The 20,000-nt window shown below is 36.7% G+C and overlaps 1 protein-coding gene across 1 annotated transcript in view; it reads right to left on the reverse strand.

The window, feature by feature from the left end:
* Positions 1-20,000, reverse strand: part of OPHN1 (oligophrenin 1) — a 443,853-nt gene that overhangs the window by 76,857 nt on the left and 346,996 nt on the right. Inside the window, exons 8-11 of the mRNA XM_003802239.2 lie at positions 17,718-17,822; positions 15,141-15,270; positions 11,873-11,973; positions 1,471-1,562 (exon numbers count right to left, since the gene is read on the reverse strand). Of these exons, the coding sequence (XP_003802287.1) occupies positions 1,471-1,562; positions 11,873-11,973; positions 15,141-15,270; positions 17,718-17,822 (428 nt within the window). The remainder of the gene's footprint in view (positions 1-1,470; positions 1,563-11,872; positions 11,974-15,140; positions 15,271-17,717; positions 17,823-20,000) is intronic.

A 20,000-nucleotide genomic window follows, 5' to 3' on the forward strand; every position in this document is an offset into this window, starting at 1 on the left:
GAAGTATTTCAGATTGCATGTGAAAACCCCACACTGTACCCCAGAAGTGCATTAATGTACATAGTTACCGTTCAATAAAAAAAAAAATAAATAAATAAAAAAACATGGGCACAGGTGTTTGAAGCCAGCTGGAAAGCTGGACTCTGTTCCTTACATCAGACTGGCCAGAAAAGCAGATGTCATGTCCCTTAGAAAGCTCCACCTGCAGGAAGGGTCACCAACAGATGTTCATTATTACAGTCAATGCTCTATTTCACACCATGTTTACTTTGCTTATAATAGACAATGGAAGAAAATGAAAAAGAGCATGAGGTTTGTAGACCTAAAACCCAGGAATTGAGTGAAGCCTCACTGACTGTGTGATTTTGGTTCAGCAAAGTCAGTTAAATGTAATTGATCCTCAGTCTCTATACCTGGAAAATAGGGAAGGGTGTAGATTAAAAGACAGAATGCTTATTAAAGTTCTATAATATATAACTAAAATCATAGACAAGTCAAAATATTTTAATTCCTAATTTCAGAATTCTTTAGTATTCCGTGAGAAGAAAAAAATATATTTAAAAATAAAAATGAAATTTATAACTTGCCATGAGGCATGCATAGCAAAAGATACAAGAAAAATAAAGAGTTTCAAACCTATAACCTCAGGCCAAATTCTGTGCAACTGTTTTGAGTTGGGGATATTATTTGCATGAAAGGGAAATCACAGTCAATGATAATTTTCCTCCTCTTACTGGGCCTGAGACTGTGAATAAAATGAAAGGAAGTTTCACAGTGACTAGCAATAACGATTAGTTTCATATATCATTTAAAATTTTTAAATTTAAAATTCAAAGGTTAAATGTACTTTTTTACTTATAGCCCACGAACCAATATATAATAAATTTTACTATTACGGCACTGGGGAGGAACAAATACAACTAAGTCCAAAATTTATAAACCATAAGCCATACATGTAAGATCTGAAAGTTGATAATTTCACTATTTATAGTTCACAAAAGTATCTGCAAAGTAGGAAAAGTCCACATCATTTTTGCATCAAGTAAAGGTAATGCACTCCTCAATGGCAGCCTGAGCTTCCACCCAATCCTGCTTCATACAAAACTGTGCGCCAATTCACTTCTTTTAGTAGTAGTAAATTTAAAAAACAAAAATCTTTGCTATCTTGTCCTTTTTGCAGCATCAGCAAGGAGTGACTTTTCACATATCTGATGTCAAATCAAATTTTAGGAGAGAATCCCAGAACAAGAGAGACAAAGTTGACTAAAGCTTACATAGGAAAAACCAGTTGTGGGCCAGATCTAGCAACAGAGATCTCTAAGAATGGGTGCCAGAAGGGCTGAGAAAAGAATGTCTTGAATAGACTTGTTCATTTTCTTTAACCAGTGATGATAAAGGAAAATACAAGATCAACCCAGGCTCAGCAGCTGTCACATCTGTACTCTGCCAGTTGAAACCAGAACAACTTACCTTTCATTGGTTTCTATATCAAAACAGAATCTCTTGTCGATAGATTCCGTCTTCCTTCTCACACAGTACTTCAGGGTTAAATCTAGGGGCCCCTAATTTGAAAGAAAGATTACCAGACAATCAGAAAAAATTTCACAAAATAATATTCTTCCTCATATAGTGCCCTCAATGTCACTTCGAAGGCATATATTAAGGCAGCAGGAGTAATTTGTAGACCCAGTAAGAACCGTGGCCCTCCAAATGGTACTTGCAACAAAATTGCAGATGGTTTTTCTGTGCTCCAATAATCAATGGCTGACATCAGGAATAAAGGCTCAGCGCTATTATCCAGGCATGGCAATTAAACTGGAAACTCAATACACATTATGTAAATAGGGTATAGGAAAAACAGCCCAAATGGTAGGTATTAAGTATACTGAATAAAATTTTCATGGAGCCTCTAGGAAGGGGTAATTGGCTATCTGAATCTGCTCCTACAAATTCAGGGGGAAGCTAACAAAAAAAGCTTTCATTAAAGTGGAAGATGGAGGAAAGGCGACAAACATCTGATGGCATTTGATATTTCACATGTGCAGGACAGTATAGCCCACCTTACACTTGTAGGCATTCAAGGCCACTAAAACTCACTATGTACATAAACTGAAATTCCACAGTCCCATGTTGTTTAGTTTCCCTCTATTATCTCAACAGAGATAATGTGGTAAAGATAAGAGAAGTACCATTTATTTGTCAATAGCTACATTCCACATACTATGTTAAGTATTTTTAAACCAACATTCTTTCTCTGTAACGATCCTTAGAGAGAAGTGAAACTCAGAGAGGTAAAATGGCTTACCAAATAGATATAGTGGAAATAACAAGACACTAGGAAGTTTAAGACCTGAAATCTTGCCTCAGTTATGCTACTAGTTACAACACTCTAGGCACTTCACAATCTATTAAAAGGATAAAACACTACATACTAATATCTCAAATTCAGAAACAACACCAAGTGCTAGTCCGTGCCTTGGCACCATGCCATTCTAACTAGCTCATGTGGTTGATTGCCCAATACTTCATTCTCACTGGCACACTCAACCCCTTGCAGGCCAACCATATTGCTGTTTCTCTAATATAAATACTCAGCCCTAACTTAATCCTTCACTATGCCTTAAATACCTCAACTATTAAGATGTCACATGTTATTCTTTCAAGAGTGATAAACACAGTCATATATCTCAGGGCATAGCTAGGCCCTGCACCATCTCTAGAAGCTCCCCACCTGTTTAATATGCCTGAATTGCAAAAGTACTCTTATTTCAAAAATATATCATACTATTTAATGACTTTATGACTTACATATATTATTCCCTCCACCAAAAATGGCTTTTTTTATATTCTTTGCCTGGCTAAATTCTTACTTGTTCTATAAACTGGAGTTCAGCTTTCATTTCCTCCAAAATCCTCCTCCCCTAACCACATACATTGGCCACTATATTTCCCCAAATGACTGAAAGCCCTGAAGAATATGGACAGTCTCTTATTCACCTTTATTTCTTTTGCACATAACAAATAGTTATAGTTATTACTTAATGAACCGAATGATCACCTTTGCCACTTTTCAGATGAGGAAATTAAGACTAAGCAACATTAAGCAATTTACTTAAGTTCAGAAGACCACAGAGTTGAGATTTAAACCAAGTTTTTGAGACTCAAAATACAGCACTCTTTCTTCTGACCACAGCTTCCTAGCAAAGAAGAGATAAGAATCCAATAAAATATTGCTTGGAAAGATGCATAAAGGAACAGAACATCACAAATGAGAATAGACAAGAAGAACTACTGCAGAACACTATAAATTGCCATCTCAGAAAGAAGGTCAATTCCAATAACTGCTAATTTGAGTCATGACACTTATTGTACATGAACATGAACATGATTGAATGATCTAGCTCAGTGACAGGCACATAGCATGTATATAAGAAATAGTGATTTCTATGGTGCTATTCTTATTAATTAATATAATTTTTAATTTTTATTAATTTTGCTTTTTAAAAATGGTTTTGGGTTAGGAAGCAAGACGGCAGTAAGTAACAGCTTCTTTGCAACTGGGTGCAGTGAGACTGGGGAGAGAAGACATCAGATATCTCTGACTTATGGGTTCTGCCCAGAAACATCCCTTTGTGGACACAGTGAGACACTGAGAGACTTCTGGACCCCAGGAGGAAGACAAAAACACCGAAGAACTGACAAGTAGTTGTGTGCATTTGTTCAGTCTGAGGCCATAGCTGACACAGCTGTAATCACAAAAGCAGTGAGACCGCAAACAGGGAAGGCCTGTCCTGTGGGCGGTTTTGTTTTTTTTTTTTGGACTTGGACACTCAGTTGAACTACCTTGGGAGAACTTGGGTGAGAGTTCGGATGGGTTTAAGCATTGTCCAGGGCCCCAGACTGAGCCACTGAGCCAGAACGGAGCTAATATTGTTCAATTGTGGGGCGGGCACAGCCATTGTGGGAGAACTACCAGAGCAGGCTCCACCCTAAGGGTCACAGGGCTGGGAGACATACGGCAAGTGATCTAGTGACTGAGCAGTGCCAAAGGCCAGGACTGAGATGGTGGGGAAGAGGTAAGATTCCAGTGTTTGGCAGTAGCAGGGCTGCCCAGCAGCCGTGGGCCTCAGGGTCATGGAGTAAGACCAGTTTGGGTGCAACAGACAAGCGGGCAGACATTTCACAAGAGATCCCAGTGACAAGTGCTTTCTTGGGAAAGCTTCTGTTTAGCCAACATTAACAGTTTAAAGTGTCTTTTAAGCAGGCTGAGGAGACATTTTGGCTCTCAACCCTGTGGGGTTTGAGAAACCAGCAGAGGCCTCTAGTTTCCATCTCATACAGCTGTATCAGCATTGTAATTAACATCTCATACCCCAGAAGATCACCTGTTGCCCTGATAATATTCAGCAAGATATATATATTGCTTTGTTTTGGGTTTTGATTTTTTTTTTGTATTTATTTCACCATTTTCCCTCTAGATTTTTCTGTTTTTTCTTTCTTCATTATTTTAGTTTAAATGTAATTTTCCATTGTTGCCTTCTTAAATAATAAGAACTTCATTTTTGCTTCTGTGTCTGTCCCTATTATTTGGTCTTTCCCCTGATTTTATCCCATAAGGTTTTCTGTTTGTTTGTTTTGGTTTGATTTATAGCATTTTTATCTTTCCCCTCTATTTGACAGAGGTGGGGTACAGTGTCTGAACAGGCTGGCAAAGAGACAAAGATAGTCACTTCATATTTGTCAAGGGAAAAATACAACAAGAAGACAATTCAATTCTAAAGATTTGTGCACCCAAATTAAATGCTCTCAGATTCTTGAAACAGACCTTAATAAGTCTGAGCAATGTGATATTCCATAACACCATAACAACAAGGGACTTTAACACTCCTCTTATAGATCTGGACAGATCCTCTAAACAGAAATTAAACAAAGATATAAGGGACTTAAATGAGACCCTAGAACAACTGTGCTTTATAGACACATATAGAACACTCCATCCCAAAGTTAAAGAATATATATTGTTTTGCATCAGCCCAGGGAACATTCTCCAAAATTGATTATATCCTAGGAAACAAAACAAACCTGAAAAGAATCAAAAGAATTGAAATTTTGCCTTATATCTTCAAGACTACAAGGCACTAAAGGCGGAACTCAACACCAACAAAAATGTTTAACCCCACACAAAGGCATGGAAATTAAACAACCTTAAGCTGAATGAAAGTTGTGTGTAGAAAGAAATAAAAAAGGAAATCATTAACATCCTCGAGAATAACAACAATGAAGATACAAGCTCCCCAAACCTGTGGGATATAGGAAAAGCAGTCCTGACAGAAAAAATTTATCGCTTTATATGCCTACATTCGAAAACCAGAAAGAGAAGGCATCAACAAACTCACAATCCGTCTTATGGAATAGTAAAAAGAACAATCTAAGCCTAAACACAGCAGAAGAAAAGAAATACCCAAAATTAAATCAGAGATCAATGAAATTGAAACCAAAAGAATCATTCAGAAAATTAATGAAACAAGGAGATGGTTTTTTAAAAAAATAAATGAAATAGATAAACCTTTGGCCACACTAACTAGAAATAGAAAAGTAAAATCTCTAGTAACCTCAATCAGAAATGATAAAGGGGAAACAACAAATGATGCCACAGAGAGACAAGAGACTATCTCTGAATACTTCCAAAAACTCTATGCCCAGAAATTTGACAATGTGAAGGAAATGGATTAATATTTGGAATCAGACCCTTTCTCTAGACTTAGCCAGGAAGAAATAGATCTCCTAAACAGACTAACTTCAGGTACTGAGATCAAAGAAACAATAAAAAACATGTCCCCTGGCTTGGCGCCTATAGCTCAAGCAGCTAAGGTGCCAGCCACATACCCCAGAGTTGGCGGGTTCGAAACCAGCCTGGAACCACCAAACAACAGTGACAGCTACAACCAAAAAATAGCCAGGCACTGTGGTGGGTGCCTGTAATCCCAGCTACTTGGGAGGCTGAGGCAAGAGAATCACTTAATCCAAAAGAGTTTGAGGTCTCTGTGAGCTATGACGCCATGGCACTCTACCCAGGGCAACAGCTTGAGACTCTGTCTCCAAAAAAAAAAAAAAAAAAAAAAAAAAAAGCACTAGCATTCATGGCTTCACACCAGAATTCTGTCGAATCTTCAAGAAAGAGCTTATTCCTGCACTACAGAAATTATTCCAAAAAATTGAGGAGGAAGAAATCTTCCCAAAAATGTTCTATGAAGCAAACATCACTCTGATACCAAAAACCAGGAAAAGACCCAACTAAAAAGGAGAATTTCAGACCAATTTCACTAAGGAATATAGATGCAAAAATTCTCAACAAAATTCCAGCCAATAGATTACACCTTATCATCAAAAAGGTCATACATCATGATCAAGTAGGTTTCATCCCAGTGAGGCAAGGCTGGCTTACCATATGCAAGTCCATAAATGTTATTCACCATATCAACAGAAGAAAAAACAAAGCCCATCTCCTCTCAATAGATGCAGAAAAAGCATTTGATAAAATCCAGCATCCTTTTCTAATTAGAACACTGAAGAGTATAGGCATACATGGCACATTTCTTAAACTGATCGAAGCTATCTATGACAAACTCACAGCTAATATTTTACTGAGCGGAGTAAAACAGAAAGCCTTTCCACTTAGAACTGGAACCAGACAAGGTTGTCCTCTGTCATCATTACTATTCAACATAGTGCTGGAAGTTCTAGCTAATATAATTAGGCAAAACAAGGAAATAAATGGCATCCAAATAGGATCAGAGGAGGTCAAACTCTCCCCCTTTGCTAACGATATGATCTTATACTTAGAGAACCCCAAAGACTCAACCACAAGACTCCTGGAAGTCATCAAAAAATACAGTAATGTCTCAGGATATAAAATCAATGTCCACAAGTCAATAGCCTTTGTATATGTCAATAACAGCCAAGATGAGAGGCTAATTAAGGACACAACTCCCTTCACCATAGCCCCATAGAAAATGAAATACCTAGGAATATACTTAACAAAAGAGGTGAAGGACCTCTATAAAAAAAATTATGAAATCCTAAGAAAGGAAATGGCAGAGGATATTAACAAATGGAAGAACATACCACGCTCATGTCTGGGAAGAATCAACATTGTTAAAATGTCTATACTTCCCAAAGCAATCTACAGATTCAATGCTACAGATATCAATGCTATTACTATTAAAATACCAATATCGTACTTTTAAGACTTGGAAAAAATGATTCTATGTTTTGTATGGAACCAGAAAAAAACTTGTATAGCTAAGGCAGATCTTAATAATAAAGACAAAGCCAGGGGCATCAGCATACCAGATTTTACGCTGTACTACAAGGCCATAGTGGTCAAGACTACATAGTACTGGAACAAAAATTGAGACATAGACATTTGGAATCAAATAGAAAACCAGGAAATGAAACTAACATCTTACAACCACCCACTATTCAATAAACCAAACAAGAACATACACTGGGGGAAAGAATCCCTATTCAAGAAATGGTGCTGGGAGAAGTGGATAACCATGTGTAAAACAGTGAAATTGGACCCCCACCTTTCTCCACTCTCAAAAATTGATTAGAGATGTATAAAGGACTTAAATTTAAGGTAGGAAATAATAAAAATCCTCAAAAAATGCATAGGGAAAAACACTGGAACATATCAGCCCGGGGAAAGACTTTATGAAGAAGGCTTCTGTGGCAATTGCAACAACAACAAAAATAAACAAATGGGACTGAATTAAACTGAAAAGCTTCTGCACAGTTAAGGAGACAACAACCAAAGCAAATAGACAACCTACACAATGAAAAAATATTTGCATATTTTGAATCAGACCAAAGCTTGATAACTAAGATGTATACAGAACTCAAATTAATCCACATGAAAAAAGCCAACAATCCCATATATAAATGGGCAAGAGACAGACATGAATAGAACCTTCTCTAAAGAAGATAGACAAATGGCTAACAAACATATGAAAAAATGCTCATCGTCTCTAATTATCAGAGAAATGCAAATCAAAACCACCCTGAGATATCATGTAACCCCAGTGAGAATGGCCAACATCACAAAAATCTCAAAACTGCAGATGCTGGCATGGATGTGGAGAGAAAGAAACACTTTTACACTGCTGGTGGGACTGCAAACTAATACAACCTTTTTGGAAGGAAATATGGAGAACCCTCAAAGAACTCAAGCTAGACCTCCCATTTGATCCTGCAGTCCCATTACTAGGCATCTACCCAGAAGGAAAAAAAATCCTTTTATCATAAGGACACTTGCACTAGACTGTTTCTTGCAGTTCAATTCACAATCGCCCAAATGTGGAAACAGCCTAAAAGTCCACCAACTCGGGAATGGATCAACAAGCTGTTGTATATGTATACCATGGAATACTTTTCAGCCATTAAAAAAGGTGGAGACTTTACATCCTTTGTATTAACCTGGATGTAAGTGGAACACATTATTCTCATTAAAACATCACAAGAATGGAGAAGCATCAATCCTATGTATTCAATTTTGATACAAGGATAATTAATGACCTAGTACATGGTGAAGGGTGGGAGAAGGGGAGAGCAGAGAGAGAGAAGGTAGGAGAGAATGGGGGAAAGGAAGAGAAGAGAGAGGGAAGGAGGGAGGGGGGTGGGGGTCTCAGTGTGTGACACACCTATTGGGGGCAAGACACAATAGTAAGAGGGACTTTAACCTAACAAATGCAATCAGTGTAGCCTGGTTTCTTGTACCCTCAATGAATCTCCAACAATAAAAAAAAAAATGTTGCGCAGTGTCTGTGGCTCAGTAGGTAGGACAATGGCCCCATATACTGAGGGTGGTGAGTTCAAACCTGGACCCAGCCAAACTACAACCAAAAATAGCCAGATGTTGTGGTCGGTGCCTGTAGTCCCAGCTACTCATGAGGCTGAGGCAAGAAGATTGCCTAAGCCCAAGAGTTGGAGGTTGCTGTGAGCTGTGGCACCATAGCACTCTATCAAGGGCGACAAAGTGAGACTCTGTCTCAAAAGAAAAAAAAATGTTTTTGTATAAATTTATAGACAAATCTAATTTTCTTACATGCATAGATTGCATAGTGGTAAAGTCAGAGCTTTTAGTGTTATCCATTACGCCAATAATATATATTATACCCATTAAGTAATTTCTCATCATCCACTCCCCTCCCACATCCATACTCTTCCAAGTCTCCATTTATGATTCCACAGTTTATGACCATGTGTCTACCTTATTTGACTCCCACATGTAAGTAAGAACATGAGTTATTTTTCTTTCTCCAATAATAATCATCAGTTACATCCACATTGTAACAAAACACAAGAATTCACTTTTTATGGATTAATATTATTCCATTAATATTATTCCAGTATAAATGGTATACTATATATACCATTTTTTTTATCTGTCATCCACTGACAAACACTGAGCTTGACTTGATATTTTGGCTATCATGAATTATGCTGCAAAAAAACATACAAGTGCAGGTATCTTTTTAATACAATTATTGCTTTGTAGATATCCAGTACTGGGATTAGTAGATGGAATGGTTGTTCTTCTTTTGGGTCTTTCAAAAATCCCCAGTGTTTTCTATAAAGGTTGTAATAGTTTATACTCCCATTAACAGTGTGTAAAAGTTCCCTTTGATTACTATCCTTGCCAACATCTGTTATTTTTTTGTCTATTAAATAACAGCTATTCTGTAAAATACAAACTAGTACCAGGAACTGAGTCAGAGAACTGAAAGGAAGAAATTTCCAGCTCTCATTTGGGGAAATTCAAATAACTCATTCCACTTTCCTTTGCCTTCTAAATAGGGAAACAAGTTCCTCTTTCCATCCCACAAGAAATATCACATAAAAACTGCTTAGCCTTACAACACTGAAGTTTTGCAAGCAGCCATTGAATGAAAAAAGAGGGAAAGAAAAACAAAACGAAGGACTTACTCTCTTCTTCTAGGAGGATATGAAAGTACTATCTGATGACTCTGCCTTAGGTTTTGCAATGAGCACATCTGAGCAGGACAGAAAGTGCCTAAATTATACTAGAGAACCTTTCAGGCCTAGGATATGGAAAATAATATATGTAGAAAAATAAAACCAGGAGACTGCAACCCAGTCGGATACAAGTCACATAGAACAAATCCTACACTGCAGAACACAATCAATGCATTGGAATCACATGGATAACTGTTTTGGCAAGTGGCAAACTAGAAACTGAAGAGGCTTGTAAAGTCATGAGTGAATAATTGGCCCATGACAAAAACATATATGTGGATTCTGGAAATCCCATTTGATAACATCTCAAGAAGTCCATCCCATTACCCACCCACATTCAAGGCAGATCTTGTGGTTAAGGAAAAAAGGCGGGGGCTAATTGTTAACAGCTTACAACAAAAATCTTCCTCATCTCTAATTTTGTATGAACAAGCCACAGAAAACAAATCTTCCATAGAAAGCAACAGCAATGGAGAATTTGTTCTCCAAATTCCTCCAATTGTGTCTTCGCGTACTACTTAAAATGCTAACAAATAGACCCTGAAGTGCTTCCAGCAAATGATTTGTAAACAGTGGAAATGCTTAAAAATCATGCACTAAGATCCTCTCTGAAAACCAGTGAAAGGGGGGAAATATACATTGAAAAACGTTAAGAATGTAAACAATCTGATGATCAGCTTCCATTTTAAGAAACCTTTCTGTATATTTGTGTATAAAAGATCAGGCTCTTCCATGTGAGTAAACTATCATGTCTCTGTGTTAAACTTGTCATTTAGTAGAGAGGGTCGAGTTTTAGAGGGCAGAAGAAGAGAAATTAACTACTTACACATAAATATTACATAGAATATGGGTATATTATTCCAACTTTCAGAAACAAATCTATTCCATTTTTTTAAAAAGGAATACTAGAAATTAATTCATAGGACCAGGTGTGGTGGCTCATGCCTGTAATCCCAGCACTCCAGGAGGCCAAGGTGGAAGGATGGCTTGAGCTCAGGAGTTTGAGACCAGCCTGAGCAAGAGTGAGACCCCGTCTCTAAAATAAGCTGGGCATTGTTGCAGGCACCTGTAGTCCCAGATACTTGGGAGGCTGAAGCAAGAAAATCACTTGAACCCAAGAGTCTGAGGTTGCTGTGAGCTGTAACACCATGGCACTTACCCCCAGTGCAACTAAGTGAAACCCTGTCTGCAAAACAAAACAAAAAAAAAATTAATTCGTATTTCAAAACTTTGCTAGTTGAAAGAATCCTAGAGGAGAAACTTCTTAAAACAAAAGAATCCTGGCTTGGCGCCTGTAGCACAGTAGTTACAGTGCCAGCCATATACACTAAGCCTAGCAGGTTCAAGCCCAGCCCGGGCCAGCTAAACAACAATGACAACTGCAATAAAAGAAAAACAATAACCAGGCATTGTGGTGGGTGCCTGTAGTCCCAGCTACTTGGGAGGCTAAGGCAAGAGAATCACTTAAGCCCAAGAATTTGAGGTTGCTGTAAGCTGTGACACCACAGTACTCTACTGAGTGCGACATAGTAAGATTGTTTAAAAAAAAAGAATCCATAATTTTGCATATTTTATTTGTACAATATAACAGGCATTTGTAATAATAAGTGGTCTGAAAGAGTTACAGGCACCCACAGAAGGCCTTACATGATGAAGATAGAGATGTTCACACAACTGAGTGGTATCTGACCAAATGCAAACATATGCCATGGAAAACACACTAACTCATGCACATGACAATGGCAGAATTATTAGACAATAAATCTATGTATATTGTTTGCTGAGATGAAGTAACAGATACATCTCCAAAAATGGGGCAAAAACAAGAACTGACCTGCTTAGCACCTGGCTTCTGCTCCATAGGTGTCATGGTAAGTGTTTTGGTCTCTTTCTCATACTGGCAATAGTATTTCACCCAGGATATGCCCAAAGCCCCTAGAAAGACAGGCAAAAGTAAGCTGACAGAATATAATTATTTTAGCTGTATACTCAAACCATAAGATAGAAGCTCTTTACAGTTTTCTCCTCACATTCGAACTCTCCACCCAGCCTTGCTCATGCCCTTTGTTCTAGCCTTAAAAAGTCATCTTCACATAAAAAGATTATAACCTTTGGGCAGTGCCTGTGGCTCAAAGGAGTAGGGTGCTGGCCCCATATATGGGAGGTTGTGGGTTCAAACCCCAGCCCTGGCCAAAAACTGAAAAAAAAAATTATAACTTTCACAGACTGCTTTCCACATTTGCTCCTGGCTTGCTCCAAATCAAATCTCCCTACCATATTTCCGAATAAAAGTACTATCAAGGCTCGGTGCCCATAACACAGTGCTTATAGTGCCAGCCACATACACCTAGACTGGTGAGTTTGAACCTGGCCTAAGTCAGCTAAACCACAATGACAAATCCAACAAAAATATAGCCGGGCATTGTGGCCAGTGCCTGTAGTCCCAGCTATTTGAGAGGCTGAGGGAAGAGAATTGCTCAAGCCCAAGAGTTTGAGGTTGCTGTGAGCTGTGACACCACAGCACTCTACCGAGGGTGACATAGTGAGACTCTGTCTCAAAAAAAAAAAAAAGAAAAAGAAAAAGAAAGTATTATCAAATATCCCAGACACTGGATATTTCTGTCACCTGCTCCTACTTCCCCTGCAACATGTCCTATTTGATTGGTCATTGGATTCTGACCTCTTTATGTCCTACATGTCTCTTGTTCAGCTGCTTTCTCCTCTCCATCCATTCTAGCAGTAAATTTTAAAGACCCTAGTGCTGTCTTTTTTTTTTTTTTTTGAGACAGTCTCACTTTGTCACCCTTGGTAGAGTGCAATGGCATCACAACTCAGAACAACCTCAAACTCTTGGGCTTAAGTGATTCTCTTGCCTCCCAAGTAGCTAGGACTGCAGGCATCTACCATAACACCCATTTTTTGTTGTTGTTGTTTTGCTTTTTTAGAAATGAGGTCTCTCTCTGGCTCAGGCTTGTCTCAAACTCTTAAGCTCAGGCAATCCACCTACCTTGGCCTCCCAAAGTGCTAGGATTACAGGCTGTCTTATTTTTTTAATGTTATGAGATTACTACAAATAGAATAAAAATTCACTATTTGTTCAATCATCCATTTCAGAGGCCTTGTCTCCAGTTCCCCACCTCTGATTAAACTTTTTCAGTCCAGCCTGTATTCTTTTGTTAGAGGAATATTACTTAATATATCACTATGTTTTTCTCAGGGGCCACTTATTCACTTATGACTTTATAGGTCTCCACAGTTTCATGTATGGCCTTACACATATCTCCAAAATTCTTAGCCTGCCTACAATCCCATGATAATTTAATGAAAACTTAACTTTCCAGCTTTGTCTTTTGGAAGCCTTCCTTCTATGTTCCTAACTCAATTAAATACTTCCTGTACCTACATAAGCAGACATCTATATAATTCATATTACAAACCAAAAACTTAATAACCACTCAATGGAACAGTATTATTAATAATTATACCAGGAAAAGAGGTATAAAACAAAACTATTCTTGGCACATCAGGACCCTACAGATAATCCATGTCTTTCCCACATCTGTACCTTTCCACATGTAGTGCTGTATGCCTGGAATTCCGTTCCCGTTTTTCTTTACCTGTGAAACTCACACTCATCATTCAAATTCTGGTTCAATTACCAACTACCTCAGAGAAGCCCTTCAAATGTATGGTCAATTAAAGTGCTCCACACATTTCCTTATAATTATTAATATGCTTCAATATCAGACTGTGAACTTATCCAGGACAAAAATCATAGTTGACTGACATTTACTTTTTTGTATCTCAAATTCATTCTATGATATCTGGCAGAAATAATGCTCTCTAAGCATACATTCGAAAGAACAGCAATATCATACTCATTTGAAAAATAGAAAAGGTAGCCAGAGCATTAGCAGTGGTTCTCAACTGGAGACAAGAGTGGAGGACATTTTAGGTTTTCACACCTGGGGAATGCTATTAAAATGAAGTGAGGAGAGACCAGAGATGCTGATAAACAGACTATAATGCACATGATCCAGTACAAAATAAAGAATTATCCAGGCAGAAATGTCAATAGCAATGAGATTGAGAAACTCAGCAATACACAGTAGAAGAAATGAATAAGGGAAAAGGGAGAAGACTTCTGTGAAAACAATAAAAAGTCAATTGGCCTAAGGGGAGAGAAGCATGATAATTTCACTGCTGAAATGACATTCTTTGTGAACTGCAGTGACTTTTGTCACTATTAACATATGACTTTGTATCTTCTGCTGATTCCCCAGGTGTCATAATCCTTAGCAGGGACTGTAACCTCAGGATTTGTGAGTAAAAGGCCAAACTACAAAAAGGAATCAAATAGCACATACAGGTTTGCATATTGTTAATCAAGAAGTAAGAAAGGTTGAATTGTTTGCAACATTCAGTGACTGAGTGAGTTAATTCATTTTCTTTGTTTAGCAGTGAACAACAAATACTGCCCTAGTGACTGAAATCAATATATAGTCAGCAAGTGCTTTAAGAACAACCAGGTGATCCTAAATCCTATTCCAGTGGATGGAATAGGATATAGTGGTAGGAGCATGGGTTTTGGCACCTTATAGACTTGAATTCAACCTTTAGCCTGCCACTTTCTTAATGAGTGAATTTCAAATGATGAACCTTGGTAACCTCATGACCTCATGTATAAAACAAATGGTTTCAAAGATTATATGAAATAGCGTGTTTAAATTACTTAGCACCATGCCTGGCACACAGTATTTTTATACCTCCTTTTGTCTACCTCTCTTTTGCTCCAGTAAAAAAGGAATGAAAAAGATTAACAATTAACAATCCCCATTTTTCATCTCAGCAAAACCTTAAGTCAACTCATCCCAGAACATTTGTAATATAAATCCTTACGTTTCCCTCAATTTCTCCTTCCTTTTCTATTCACTATCTGTAGCCAGTGCTCCAAGAAGTTGTAGCTATCAGACCTTCATTATTAGTAACAATATAGATGCCCAGAATTCAGGTCAAGTAAGTACCAGCCTACTGTAAGTACTAGATATAGTAAGTACCAGCCTACTGAAACCCAGTGGATACCATGGTGTCCCCATACACACATTTTTCTTGTGTATATAGATAGCCTTCAATGGTGGGCTGTCCTGGAAGTTTGCATGTCTGGGGAGCTTCTTTCATCCGTTTCTTAAGTTCTTCCATCTCTTCCCGGGTACTGGAGAAATGATTCCTTGTCTGTCAAAAGACCATCATCAAAATCACAATCATCATCCATCATCATCAATAAGTATTATTCATCAGAGAGAGACTTAGTATAGAGTTTTTTATACTTAAATAGTATGTACTGCAACATGGCAAAAAACAAATGAATAGCATAGTGACAGAAAAAAAATTAAACAAATTAATAACACTAAAGACTAGAAGGGAAACAAATATAATTAGTAACAAACTCATGAAACCACAACTGAGAGATTTTTTTTCTAATGGGATTCATATGGTGTGATTGAATAAGGACTCATAGAATTACAATCACCAGACTGACTGTGTCTTTACAAGGGAAATGGTAGAGAAATCTCATTACCAAAGATAATATTATCATGGTAACTTCTAAGTTGTGTCTCAAATACAGTTACTGCCTAGATAACACTGAATCAAATTGTGGCCATAAAAATAAATTATAGGGTATTTTCTTTGAAGAAATCCCAGTAAAGTTATGTTTTCATACTCACAAACAAAAAGGCTAATAGTGAGAAGAAATCTGTTTAAAGGTATACAATGGAAACACAAGGCAAGATGTAGATGTGAAAATGATGAGAGATGTTTTTAATCATTAGCCTAAAATCTATCATGTAATATCAGTGAATAAGGTATTCAGTGCTGCTCAATCTGGTTGACTTATGCTGTAATTTTCTTGTAAATGTATCAGCCATATATATACATAAAAAGGTTTGTTGTTATTTATTTATAATTATTAGTAGTTTATTTTTTGATAATTTCGAAAAAAATAATAAGTTAACTGATGACTCCATACTGAACCTCAGAGTCAAAGAATTCTATAATAGTCATACTCTTATTTGACGATGTGAATGCTACTTTCTTTGCATTATTATTATTATAATTATCACTTAATATTTTGATGCAGCAATTATCTGATTTCTTTTCTGAATGTATTTATCATCTGATTTCTTTTCTGAATGTATTTATCTTTGTTTGTTCTTTACAAGGTTTTTGTTTCTATTCCTTATCTTAAACATTGTTATTATTATCAAATTTTAAGCCTGTTCAATTTTGTAAAGGCAAAAAGTGGAAGCCTGATAAACACATGTATATGTAAAAACAAACAAAAAAAAGGTTTGTTGTTAAACTCATACATGTCAAGTTACATATAACAGAAGATTCAAGTGATTAACTTGGTTGCAGGAAGATTTTGTAAAGCAATAGAGAATAGAGATGTTCACGTTTGGTGAAGCACAATACCCAGAAAGGAGGATAATGTATCTCAAGAAAAAAATTAACAACTATAAGTCACAATCCTCCTAAACATCCAAGTGAGGCTGATTTCCACTATAATTTAACAAAATTTTCATCTAAAAATGCATCTATAGGCTCGGCGCCTGTGGCTCAAGCAGCTAAGGCACCAGCCACATACACCTAAGGTGGCGGGTTCGAATCCCCAGCCCGGGCCCGCCAAACAACAATGATGGCTGCAACCAAAAAATGGCCAGGCGTTGTGGCGGGCGCCTGTAGTCCCAGCTACTTGGGAGGCTGAGGCAGGAGACTCGCTTGAGCCCAGGAGTTGGAGGTTGCTGTGAGCGTGATGCCATGGCACTCTGCCCAGGAGGATAGCTTGAGGCTCCGTCTCAAAAAAAAAAAAATGCATCTATAAATTTCATATAATATAATAACCAATTCAAAGTCACCAACTCAGTGTTGCCTTCCCTGATAGTACCAGGCAGCCAATTATTCAATTCTCTATGCATTTTAAAAAAATTTGCCTTGACTCTACTGTACTACTTATCATAATGAATTGAGATTTATCTGTATTTATGTCTCGCCTCCATAAAGCAGTATATGCCTTTATGAAAAAGAAAAAGTTACATGTATCATAATGCTATGCCCAGTGCCTTTTACAATGCCTAAAACACAGTAAATATTCATGGTACCCATAAACATTTATAAAATGTGGGTTAAATAACTGAATGAGTAAAATACTTTAGGGCTGTTTATATGGCTGACTATAAAAACTGGCAAGAGAAAGAAGGTAGAAAAAAACATTACAAATAATGTATTTAATTCATATAATAACAAGTAAAAAAAGAAAGCATGAAATGGACATTTACAATAAAATCTACAGTGAGAGTGTCCTGACTAGGGAAGGAGTTTGATACCTGTGCTTAAAAAAGCCTGTAGTTGGGTTCTAATGTGGGAAAGATCCAAAAATTAGAGACATATAAGATAGACAAAGGTGCTGGTGGGTGAAAAAGTGGGTTAAAACAGTAGCCAATGAAAAAAACAGGGGAGAGATGAAATTGGAAGAGCAAGAACAATCCTGTATACTAAAATATCTGTGACTCACACCACTATATCCAGACAAATTTGACAGACTGCATTAACCTAGAATTATAAGATAAAGGAAACTGGGCTGAAAGTCAATTGGAATAAACAACCACATATAAACTCACATTCTGCAAACTAAGCTGGAGCTGCTGTTTGTATGGAAGGAAATCCTGTGTGAGCTCCACAGTCAAGCTATTAGAAATGAAGAGGCTATGAAGAAAGGCCAAGACCTAGGGAGAACAAGTAGAAATAACTTTATCACTAGCAAATTCTAATTAACTAAATAAAATAGCCATGAACTCAGAAAAGAAACTCCACAAAGTTTACCCAATATGATGTTAAATACAGTAATGGAAACACAAACACCTCTACACATACCTATTTTTATACTAGGTTAAAAAATTATCCTAGACCCATTTTCAGAAAATAAAAACTATTTATTCTTTTTGATTATATTCTATGTATTTATGAATAAACAAATTTATTCATCCAGAACTTCTTCATATATCAGACAAATCCATTCATCATTTGCAAAGTGTGGGAATGGACTGTGTCTTTTCTATATCTATCCTCAGGACTGGCATATAATAAAGTCCTCAATAAATACATGATGAATGAATGAATAAGTAAATGGATCAATTAATGAAGTCAAATTCTCTACTTTAATGAAGAGTGCCATAATACTAATAGCCAAAACACGCTGACCCAATATTCAAATTCAAAAAAGTTGCATGGGGCTGTGAAAGACACACAAATGATTGATAATATATTTATTAAATGTTTAAAATGTTCAAGCCCATATCAAGTACATATAAAGAGAAAAGAATATATAATTTGTAGTTATCAAATTATACATATTTTTTAAATAATGTTCCATACTGGCTAAGTAATAGGTTACACTAAAAACTGTTATCTTTAGAAAACAAATAGGTAAACAAATAAGAATAGGCATACACACACTAAATAAATATATATGTACAAACTATATACATACGTATATAACATACATACACACATAAAAACTATATAACATATACATTCGTGAGAATGTGTAGAGATATGTGAACAATGCTAAAACATTTTTTTGCTCACCACAACTTCTCCATTGTAAGAAATGACCCACTCAGTCATTCAAGCCAGAAACTAAAGACACATCCCCAATTTCTCCTCCATTCATCATATCTGTTAGTAATTCCCGTTAAGTCTGCCTCTAAAATACTATGTATATCTCCAATACAAGTTTAACTTTTCCCACTGCCACTACCTGAATGTAACCCAATATTTCCTCTTGTCTAGACACTGTACTAGCCTCCTTACTGGTTTCCTCCCTTCCACTCTCAGCCCCTTCCCAGAAATTCTCCCCACTGCAAAATCAGCCCAGGTCATACCCTGTTTAATACCATACAGTGGTTTTCAACTGTATGTCAACTAAAATACTATACCCCTTACTATGCCTATACTTTCTATACCCTCCAATCAGACATTATCTCCTATCACTCCTTTTTTCTCTTACCAGTATCTAAAGATACTAAAATTTTAATTCCTCAAGCACACCATTCAATCTTACATGTCTTTCTGTGTACATAGTATGTTATGTCCCCACTATTCCCATAGCTGCAACTTCTCTTACTTTAGACCTCATCTTCAGTGGTTCATTCAGAGGTCTTCCTTGAACAATTTGATTTAAATTAGCCACCCATTTTTGCTGTATTATTTTCATCCTTTTTGGTTTTCTTTATAGTTCTCATCACGATTTTCAATTATTTTACTTACACAAATCCTTCTTTCCCTCTAACCCATGCGAATATAGTCTTGATTAAAAGAAAAACTAAGTCTTACTTGTTCATGATAAAATATACATTTCTTTGCCTATATATATGTGTATATGACATATACACAAATGAAAAGACAGATACACATGTACACAGATATACATGCTCATATACATTATATAAATATGCACATGTGTACACACGCACGCCCATACAAGTGTACACATGCACACACATATAAAGATATAGAGAGAGACACAGAATTTGGAAGTGAAAGTGATACAATATTAACAGTGATTGACTCTGAATTAAAGGATTCCTTATGTTTCTTTTGCTTTTCCTATGAGTTTTTTCTTTTTCTGCAATGACTGTATTTTTATAATAAAAAGAAAATTATTGAATTTCAGTATATTTATAAAATAAAGGCAGATCAGCAATTATAATAAAATAAAGGGACTAAAGTGAAAAAAATCCTGCACAAGACACAAGTAAAATAATAGGATAGGAGATCATTAAGTACAAAATATATGAGCTCCTTGCATATTACCTGGTACATGAGAGGCACTTTCAGAAGATTTCTGAAAGCATGAGAAGGCAGAGAGGGAAATAAGGTAATACAAAGAATGTCAGAGAAAT

Source organism: Otolemur garnettii, unplaced genomic scaffold, assembly GCF_000181295.1.
Source record: "Otolemur garnettii isolate 467f Iridium unplaced genomic scaffold, OtoGar3 scaffold00241, whole genome shotgun sequence".
In the NCBI taxonomy this organism is placed as follows: domain Eukaryota; kingdom Metazoa; phylum Chordata; class Mammalia; order Primates; family Galagidae; genus Otolemur; species Otolemur garnettii.